Source organism: Arachis hypogaea, chromosome 11 (genome assembly GCF_003086295.3).
Source record: "Arachis hypogaea cultivar Tifrunner chromosome 11, arahy.Tifrunner.gnm2.J5K5, whole genome shotgun sequence".
Lineage (NCBI taxonomy): Eukaryota > Viridiplantae > Streptophyta > Magnoliopsida > Fabales > Fabaceae > Arachis > Arachis hypogaea.
The window spans coordinates 451,366-462,531 of record NC_092046.1 but is presented as its reverse complement, the minus strand read 5'-3'; the positions used below and the strand labels follow the sequence as shown (position 1 = coordinate 462,531).

The 11,166-nt window shown below is 30.1% G+C and overlaps 2 protein-coding genes across 3 annotated transcripts in view; both read left to right on the top strand.

Annotated features, from left to right (window-relative positions):
* Positions 1–11,166, top strand: part of LOC112723900 (putative disease resistance RPP13-like protein 1) — an 80,745-nt gene that overhangs the window by 16,212 nt on the left and 53,367 nt on the right. The gene's annotated exons all lie outside the window — the stretch shown is intronic.
* Positions 348–6,342, top strand: LOC112719659 (putative disease resistance RPP13-like protein 1). The gene is made up of 2 exons (XM_072207842.1): positions 348–1,522; positions 2,712–6,342. Exons 1-2 carry the CDS (start codon positions 1,412–1,414, stop codon positions 6,087–6,089), a joined length of 3,489 nt encoding a protein of 1,162 aa, XP_072063943.1. The 5' UTR covers positions 348–1,411; the 3' UTR covers positions 6,090–6,342.

The window sequence follows — 11,166 nt, the reverse complement described above, 5'->3', positions numbered from 1 at the left end:
AACAGCTTCAATTTAAATTAAAGTCTTCCCAGTTCCCTCCTAGTCATTCCTTGTTATCTCTATTACATTCTTTATATAATCTGGAAATGTTAAAAGAGTTAGCTTGTAAGCTTAAGCTCAATGCTTGATCATTAAAGCTCAGATATTCAAAAATTTACAAGCAATAAACTTTGTGAAAATTCAAAGGGAGCCTCAGGTCAGCAATCATAACTAGAAATCAAAGTTGATGAGTTTGGAAAACTCTTATTTAATTTTGATGATGAACAAACATTATTAAAATGTTTAATTACAAAATTATTAATTTGATCTTAATTTACATTTGCCTAATTAATAATTTTGTTGTGCAGATTTCATATTGGGCCGAAAACAAATTTATTGTGCTAGCCCAATTTACACTCAGCCTTGATTTTAATAACAAAAAATGAATGTGGCTGATTTAATGTTACTTGGGCCCAAATGATTTTGATTGCTCTAAGCCCAAGAGTGTTACATGCTTTCCATTTGCTTTATGCTTGCTCCAAATTTTATCAAGAAAGCAAATGTTATTAATGGGCCAAGAACAAATATGGTTGCAACCAAGCCCAACTTTGATGAAAGATCCAATGCATGATCCGAAAATAAATCCATCAGGAAAGCAAATGTTGCAATTTGCCTTATGCCCTCAACGGATCTCTTCTCCTAACTTGTGATGGAACTCAAAATTTATTGAAGATAATTAATATATGCATTGGAAACATGAGAGAGATTAAAATTGATTTGATGGGTCATTATTGCTTCACGCCATCAAGAAAGAAAGGGGAGTAGGAATTAATTCAGCATTGTTTTACTTTATTCAAACTCACTACATGCTTTTAGTTCCACTTTGTCTTCTCTCTCTCATCTCTTTCTTTTCTTCGGTTATTACACAGGAAACATTGGTAGCCATGGAAGCAAAAATGAGCTACCGAAAGGAAGAGAAAGAAAGCCTAAAGACCATCACAATGATGGCAAGAAAACATACTAAAATAAAAATGAACTGTGGCTAAGATACTTACCAAATGTGGTTAGATTTGGTGAGGTTATCTTGAGCTTTGCATGCTCAAAAAGGAAGAAGAAGATATCGGCCAGCAAGGGAGATTCTTGAAGCATGACTTGTCTTTGATTCTGCTCAACCACCACAGGGAGTAGCTAGAGTGGCGAAGTGATGGTTGAAGGCAGAGATTGAAGCAGATGAAATCATCATCATCATGAAGCATCAAGGACCAGAATTCCATCTTGTAGAGCAAGTCAAGGATGGAGAGCTCGGATTGATGAAGGGTGGTGATCAAGAAAGGACTAGAGGTAATTGCATGTTGGTTAATGTACGGTTATCTCTTCTCTCTCTTTGTGGGCGGAGGAGAAGCAGATCAGCAACGCTGCCGTGAAGGCATGGATGGATGAGTTGACGCAAGCTCTCTTTGATGCTGATGACGTCATCGACGACATAGCTACCGAAGCTCTCCGTCGTAAAGTCGAAGCCCGCCATCGAACTCTTCCTGGCAAGGTACGCAAAATAGATACTTCATTTTTATTATCATATCTTTTTCATGAAAATATATTTCTCTGGATACAAGAAAAGAAATTCATTCAATAATCAATATAATGATGAACCTGTTTTTTTATGACTATTTGTTAAGCTTTTATGTCCAGAAATATTTAGATGATGTAAATGAGAAAATTTTGCATGCTTATAAATCACAAATAAATAAATAAATAAGCGAAGTGACCAATATTTTTTGGCAATATACAGCAATCCTAACTTAAAAATTTCAGGTTCGACTGTTCGAGTCTCAATCCTAACTATTGAAAGAAAAATATACAGCAAATTTCTATGTCTCAACTAAGTTATTTATCTTTTATTCATTTAAAAAAAAAGAAATTTATTTTCGCGTGAGAAATTAAAATCTTTGAAAAATTAGGTGTGGAATAAAGAATATAATCTGTACATTATTAAAGTATTTAATTCTTGAGGTTGAATTGATCTGACAGTTTAGATATAGTTATTCATCATATAATTCCGTTGGTCCCATTTGATAAATATGAGTTTTCTATTGAAAATTTTGTATGTATGTTTCTAAAACACTGAAAAAATGAGAAATTTCTTTCTGAGAAACGCATCTTTATTTGGAAAATTTGGTGTGGATAAAAGAATATAATTTATAACTTATAATATTTAATTCTTGAGGTTGAATAGATTTGAAAGTTCAGATATAATTATTCGTTAATAAATATGAGTTGTTCCATTGAATAATTTTGTTATACATTAAAGATTTACATCAATTAACTCTAAGTTGTTTATTGGAATTTTAAAGAAGCAAACATAGAGATTATAAAAGTAAATATTCTAAAATTTATTTTTACACCATTTTCTATCTAAAAGAAAATTTATTATTATTAATATTATTATTATTATTATTATTATTAATATTATTATTATTATTATTATTATTATTATTAATTACGAGAAATGTTAGAAGATCATCAAAATTTATTATTTTTTACTATTTTTTTAGGTATCAATCTAATTCTTTTAGTCTAGTAATATAACAATATACTTTAAACCATACTTTTAAACATTGATAATTAATTAATGGTCAAAAATAATAAATTTTGAAATTTTCTACTATTTATTATTATTATACCCTCTCAGTTCATATAATATGGCATTCAATGATCATATTTGTGCAACGTAGGTGCGGAAGGTCCTTACCTCTCCTTTCAAGCAGCCTTATAGAGAGATCAATTCTGAGATGCAGAAATTGTTTGAGAGATTAGAGCATTTTGCACAAAGAGCACACAACCTTCCATTGGAAAGAGGTGTTTCTGAGAGTGTTTGGCGTGCAACACCTACAAATTCTGCGGTCGATGAAACTTCTATTTGTGGGAGAGATGATGAAAAACAAAATCTTAAAAAGTATTTGTTGTCAGAAGATGTTACTGTTGGTGGCAATAAAATTGGAGTTCTTGCTATTGTTGGCATGGGAGGGCTTGGAAAAACAACCCTCGCTAAACTCCTATATAACGATGTTGAAGTTAAAGAGAAGTTTGAGGTGAAAGCTTGGGCATCTGTCACAAAAGATTTTGATGTTGTCAAGTTGACAAAATCTCTTATTGAATCTGTCACATCTGCACCAACAAATATTGATAACTTTGATACTTTGCGAGCAGAGTTGCAAAAGAACTTGTCGGGTAAAAGATATCTGCTTGTGTTGGATGATATATGGAATGCAGGGTATGTTGATTGGACCAATCTGATGCACGTTCTTAATGTTGGAGAATCAGGAAGTAAAATCATTGTTACAACACGACATCAAAGTGTTGTGGATATTGTAAAAGCTGTGTGCACCTGCTCTCTGAAACCATTGGCCAATGAAGATTGTTGGATTTTGCTTTCCAAACATGCCTTTGGTGTACATCAATGCACTAAAGAGTCCAACCTAGAAGAAATTGGAAGAAAAATTGCCAAAAAGTGTGACGGCTTGCCATTAGCTGCGGTTGCTTTAGGGGGTCTTCTTGGCACAAACTTATCAGTCGAATACTGGAATAAAGTGTTAACGAGCAACATCTGGCATCTGACAGCGAAGGACGTTCAACCTGCTTTGCTTTTGAGCTATCATTTCCTTCCAGCTTCTTTGAAACAATGCTTTGGTTATTGTGCAATTTTCCCAAAGAACTCAGAGCTGCACAAAGAGAAGTTAGTTCAGCTATGGATGGCACAGGGATTTGTTTATGTGTCCCAAAATGAGAAAAGCATTGAAGAAGTAGGCGGTGAATACTTTGATGAACTAGTGGCAAGGTCATTGATAAGACGTTCTGCGGATGGGGAACACTTTGAAATGCATGACCTCATCAACGATTTGGCAACCATGGTTTCTTCCCCATATTGTAAGAGGCATGACAATGAAATGCAACTCGGAAATCTAAACAAAATTCGTCATTTATCTTATGATAAAAGAATGTTTAACCATTTTGGCGAACTTGATTCCCTTCATGGATTGAAAGGCTTCCGTACACTCACAGCATTACCGTTGGAATTTGAGTTCTGGATTCCCGGCCATTACCTAGCGAATGGGGTATTGCATGAGTTGTTGGTAGCATTGAAACAGCTGCGGGTGTTATCACTGTCAGACTACAGGAATATCACTGTTTTGCCGAATTCTATTGGTGATTTAAAGCATTTGCGATACCTAGATCTATCTTGCAGTGGAATTGAAAGGTTGCCTCCTGCAATATGCAAGCTCTACAATCTACAGACCTTGTTGTTATCTTATTGTGTTGCTCTTACTGAGTTGCCTGAGGAGATGGGAAAATTGGTGAATCTACGGCGCCTTGATATTGATGGTACTGATTTGCAGGATATACCCGTAGAAATAGCCAGATTAGAAAATCTGCAAAGTCTGAATGGTTTTATTGTCAGCAAACAACAACATGGACTGAAGCTTGCAGAAATGAGAAAATTTCCCCATTTACAAGGTAAACTCTGCATCTCAAAACTTGAAAATGTTATTGATCTGTCTGATGCTTGTCAAGCCAATTTGAAGGAGAAAAAGCAAATTGAAGAGTTATCATTGGAATGGAGTGATTCCACTTTGGAAGACTCCCATCAAGTTGTACTTGAACATCTGCAACCCTCAACTAATTTGAAGAAATTGACCGTTAAATGCTATGGTGGAACTAGTTTCCCAAATTGGTTGGGTGATTCCTCGTTTGGCAACATAGTGAGTTTGTGGATTGAAGATTGTCATCATTGTTCTTCATTGCCACCTCTGGGACGACTACAGAGTCTAAAAAAACTCTTCATTTTGGGTATGAAATCAGTGAAGAGTATTGGGTCTGAATTTTACGGAGGTAATTCCCCTTCTTTCCAACCGTTTCCCTCCTTGGAGACTTTGACATTTAAGTCGATGGAAGAGTGGGAGGAATGGAACATGATAGATGGTATAACAACTGAGTTTCCCTGTCTATCAAACCTATCTCTGAGAAGGTGTCCGAAACTGAAAGGAAATTTACCCAGCAATCTTCCTTGCTTAATTCGACTTTTTGTATGGGATTGTTGTCTACTTGAATCAGAGTTTTCAGGAGAAGTGGATAACAGAAACATAATGAGACGAATGAATGTATTCAATTTTAACTCTCTTCAAGAATTATATCTCTATGAAATTCCTTCTCTGACGGCCTTCCCGAGCAATGGTCTGCGCAAAGCGTTAAAGACACTTTCTATCGAATTTTGTAAGAACCTTGAATTCCCAAGTCATGAGTTCCTACATAGTTACAAGGCACTTGAGGATCTGAAGATAATGAGTAGCTGTTGCTCGCTGACGTCATTTTCCTTAGGCTCTCTCCCTGTGCTCAAGCGTCTTAATCTTTTGGATTGTAAAGAATTAAAATCAATTTCAATTTTGGAAGAAGCAGCAGCAAGGCAGTCTCTCATGTTTCTTGAACATCTCCAAGTAGAAGAGTGTCCTGAACTGGAGTCGATTTCCCTACTCGATTTGTGCACTCCTAACCTGAGTTATTTTGAGGTAAAGAGATGCAACAAGATGAATTCATTACCAGAACCAATTAATAATCTCAGTGGCCTCCAAACATTATATATTTTTGATGTTCCGAATTTGGAATCCATTGCAGAAGAGGGTTTGCCTATCAATTTAAGGACACTTGGTGTCGGCAATGAAGAAGGGGTTTACACTAATACACCTATCACCAATTGGGGCTTGGATCGACTCACTTGTCTTTCAGAATTGTGTATTAAAGGTGAGTATCCGGTTAAGAAGCTGATGGAAATACAAGTGCCTCTGTTGCCCAATTCTCTCGAGAGCCTAATCATAACAGGTGCACGTGAAATACAACATTTGGATGGAAAGTGGCTTCAGCATCTCACCTCTCTCAAAACTCTCTGGTTGAATAAATGTGACAAGCTCAAGTCATTGCCAAAAGAAGGGCTGCCCTCCTCAATTTCACGTCTAGAAATGTGTGAATGCCCAATGTTAAAAGCAAGTTGTGAGAGAAAGAAAGGGAAAGAGTGGCCCAAGATTGCTCACATCCCACTCATAGACTTTGATAGCTGGTAACTTTCAAGTTTCAACTTAGCCTTGCTCCTTGCAAATCCATGCCTTAATATATTCTTTTTTATTTTTATTTTTTCAATTGTATTCCTGTTACTAGATTTTTATTTTGTTGAGTTTCTATAAATGTGATTTTATATGCATAAATTAGTTCAAACATTTTAGAGCAAAGTAGTTTGATCTGATTTCAATTTTAAATTTCGTGAGGATGAGAAAGGTTTCAGTTTGATCTGATTCCTGCTGCACACTTCTGTTGCAACTTGCAAGTGGCCCAACATTCATAATCCAATCATTCCAACGAGACTGAGCTGAATTGTTAGTTTGGTTTGTCTTCATTTATACTTGTGTAACGCTTTTTTTTTCCGTCATAATAATTAAAAGCTATTTTGACTTGATCTATATACACCATAAGTATAAGAATTTTCACATTTAAATATGTTTTTATCATATCAACAATAAAAGTGTTTAATTCAACTTTTCACTCTATAAATAGAGGCATGAGAATCCTACCTGCATTTACATTTTCCTTCAAGAAATGTTCCACCACATCTTCATTCTGAGCCAATGTTAGGCTAATAAAGAAAGAAGGTACTTGTGAGAATGAATTGCAAGATAATGTGTGTTTGTGTGCATGTGTTTCAATTCACTTGAAACAACAAAGAACTTGAAAAAATTACAAGGCCGAACCACTTAACCATATGAATGAGAAGTTGAAAACATAATATATACTACTGGAAAAACAGTAGAAACTCAACTGAATGGCTTCAATTTAAAGTAAAGTCTTCTCAGTTCCCTCCTAGTCATTGTAAGCATTCCTTGTTACCTCTATTACATTCTTTATATAATCTGAAAATGTTAAAAGAGTTAGCTTGTGAGCTTAAGCTCAATGCTTGATCATTAAAGCTCATATATTCAAAAATTTACAGGCAATAAACTTTGTGAAAATTCAAAGGGAGCCTTAGGTCAGCAATCATAACTAGAAATCAAAGTTAAGAATTCCAGTTAAGTTTTTATAATAGAGAAGATGCATTATGGATGAAGGGAACAATAATGAGCCATTTGTCTGCAGAAAATGCACTTTTTTTTTGGTGCTAACAAACTAAAAGAAACGAAAAGTGAAACACAGAGCAAATGAAGAAAATTAAGCATGACTTATTTCTTTTAATTGTTTTACATCATTCAGACACACTTGAGTTTATGGCTCCTGAAGGATATGAAGTGGGTTACAATGAATTGGTTGACATATATTTTGGAATGTTCATCTTGGAGATTCTCACCTTTAAATATCCTTATAGTGAATGCAACCATCCTGCTCAAAATTTATTTAGAAAATTAACTTTCAGCATAGCCTACCCCTTGAATATCTATTATTTGTTTTGTTATGTTATGTTCTGTTACTAGATCCTATATATTACCAGCTAATTAAGTCTTGTTTAAATGTGATTTTGTATTTGTAGCTTAGTTGGAAACATTTTAGAGCAAAGCAGTTTCATCTGATTCCAATTTAATGAATATAAAAACTATTAGTTGATTGTGTATATAATATTGGATAGCTAGAGACACATTTTTAATTTGATGAGGATGAGATTGGTTTCACGTTTAATAACTCTGAAGTTTCTGTTATATCATTCTCTTGTAATTTCCAATTGGCGCAAAATTCAGAATCTGTTATATCATTTTGGATAATAAAGGAAGTGCCACTCTGAGATAAAGCTAGTTTAATGACAATAAAATTTCTTTACATTCTTAATATTTAGAAGGAAAAAAGTACACTTTTCAAATATTTGAATTAAGGTGGTAAACAAAATTTTCCATATATGTCAACAGACGTGGTTATATGTACGACTTTTTTTGTCTCTTTGTGGATTTTTAGTATTAAAAGTATTTGATAAGAAAAGAAAGAATGAAATATGTATCTTTTATTATTTAAAAAAAATTAATACAACAAATTAGTTTCTAACAATTTTTCCTTTAAATAGATTAGTCTCCAGAAAAAAATTGACAAATTCAGAACCATTTAGGATATTAAACAAATTAATTCCTAATAAAAGAAAAAAAAAGTCTTTTATCATTAAAACTTTCAAACAATTTAATACCTTGTTTCTTTGGTATTTAAAAGGCCAAGCACCAATTTGTTTTTTTTTTAGAAATTAGTTTATCTAAAAGATAATTTGTACCGTTGAAGTAAAAATAATACTTTAATTGATAAAATAATAAAATAATACTTTAATCACCCTTGAATTAAAATAATAAAACTTACATATAATAAAAGTTATTATAAATTCAAAAATAATTAAAATATTATTTTATTAGTTTCCCAACTTCTTTATTTTAGGAGATTTTATTTTTCAAATGAAGAGAATAACAACCATCAACCCCATCTTTGGGGTTGGTTACATAGTTAAGACTTAAGATGATTCTATAATAACATATCATAAGCCAAAGTTTATATTCTTTTAGAGATTAAAATTAATTCAATAGTTATCAATAAGAGTTTGTGTTAAAGGAGAATGCCACATGAAAATCCAAGAACAAGAAAATAGTCAAATAGATATCAATAAGGATTACAAGAAAAGATTAGGTGCTCAAAAAATAAATATGCATAGTATAATAATCCACGTAAATGTTATTATAATGCTTTAAAGGACTAATTTATTTTACTTATTAGTCCAGGCCTTACAATAATGCTTTCACTATAACACACTAGAAATACAACAAAACAGTTCCTAGCTAGTTTTTTAGTCACCATTTGTAAGTATTCCTTGTTATCTCTATTGGATTCTTTAATTATGATATGATAAGTTCCACTGTGATAATTTCTTAGAGCATAGAGGGTTTTCAATCATGATGATATAATATGTGATAACTGGAAATCAAAATTAACAATTCCAGTTAAATTTTCTATAATAGAAGAGAAGATGTATTATGGATCAAGGGAATAGTGACGAGTCATTTGCCTGTAGAACATGTAAGTTATAAAGTTCCCAGCCCCAATTTTCAAACTTGTGAATATACATGTTTAACTGCCCTGCCCATTCCTAACCTTAATTCATTCCGGGTTTCGCATTGCAACAAGTTTAATTCACTACCGAACCAATCTATCAATCAATCTAAATTTATAATTTATAATATAATAAAAAAATACAAGGTAATTTCACAATAAATTTTAGACACATTTGATTTCACTCTATGTTGTCAGAAATTTTTTTTAGGTGGCATAATCTTTTATCTTTGCACTATACTATAGAATTCTTATTATGTTTTTATCTTCTCATAATAACTTATTTTATATAATATTATAAGATGTCATAAATTTTTTTTAATCTTAATTTTTTATATTCTCTTATTCTTTATTTTTTATAGGTTACATTATTACTTTCAATATTAATATTAATTCTTTTTAATAGGTATAGATTTAATTAATTCTTTCTTTTCTCCTTTCATACTCATCCCTCATTCTTATATTTACTATATAAATCGACATTTACTTCACACATTTTTTTTTTATCTCTTCTCACGTAATCTCATACCTCTTTCTCTTTTTCTCTATCTATTTTATTTTACTAATTTTTTGCACTACTAGAATTTAGTTGATGACTATAGTTTTTATTTTTATTTTCTTAATTTGCTAAAAAAAAAGATTAAAAAATAAATAAAAATAACTATTTAAAAAATAAAAATAAAAAATAATTATATGAAATTAGGTGAATAAAATTTAATTGAATATTTTTATTATTTATAATTTAATTTATGTATAATTTTATTATTTTATAATTATTAAATTTTGAATTTTTTTAATTTTAAATTATTATTTATTTTTAACCGTTATAAAGTTTAAATTAATTTTGATATGTTACTAAACAAAATTTGAAGCTGCTTAATCAATTAAATTTAATTCAAATTATTAATCAATTGAATTACAAAATAACAGTTAAACACAATTATTAACTATATTCAAACGATATATTTTTTATTTTTTTATTGAATAATAATATTATTAAATTAAATAAATATATTATATAATATTCTTTACAAATTAATTTTTAAATTTAATATTAATTTATATATTATTTAATATATCCTTAAGTAATATATATATATATATATATATATATATATATATATATATATATATATATATATATATAGCATTTTAAATTTATATTGTATAGGGTTAACCACAAAAAATGTCCCTGAATTATTTAAACGCCGATAAAAATACATTCGAATTTTACTATCAATAAAAATACATTTAAATAATTTAAAAACATAACAAAAATATCTTAGAGATTGAATTTTGATGCAATTTTTTGCAAGCATAATTATAAAAATAAGATATTATTATACTTAAAATTTGGTGATTTTTCGTTAAGTATATATATTTTTTATAATTTGTTTTGTTAACAACCAATAATACTTTTAAAAAATCAGAAAACAATATATACTTAACAAAAAATCACAAAATTTTAAGAACAACAATATCTTATTTTTTTAATCATACTTGCAAAAAATTGCATCAAAATTCAATCTCTAATGTATTTTTTGAGAAATACATATTTAATCTTAATTTTTTTTCAAGATTATCTAACATTAAATATGTATTTCTCATAAAATATATTAGAGATTTAATTTTGATAAATTTTTTTGTAAGTATGATTAAAAAAGTGAGATATTATTATCCTTAAAATTTGGTGATATTTTGTTAAGTATATATTTTTTTGTAATTTTTTTGTTAACAACTAATAATACTTTTAAAAAATTACAAAAAAATAGATACTTAGAAAAAAATTATCAAATTTTAAGAATAATAATATTTCACTTTTTTAATTATATTTGAAAAAATCACATCAAAATTCAATCTCTAAAGTATTTTTGAAAAATATATATTTATTATTAGACATTTTTGTCGTATTTTTAAATTATTTAAAGACATTTTTGTCGATAATAAAATTCGGATATATTTAAAATTCGAAGATATCTTTTGTGGTTAACTCACATTATTATATAATACAATTAATTTATCTCTTTGTACGTTGCATCGCCCATATATATTAGTCTAGTTAATAGTAATAATCTCAAATGC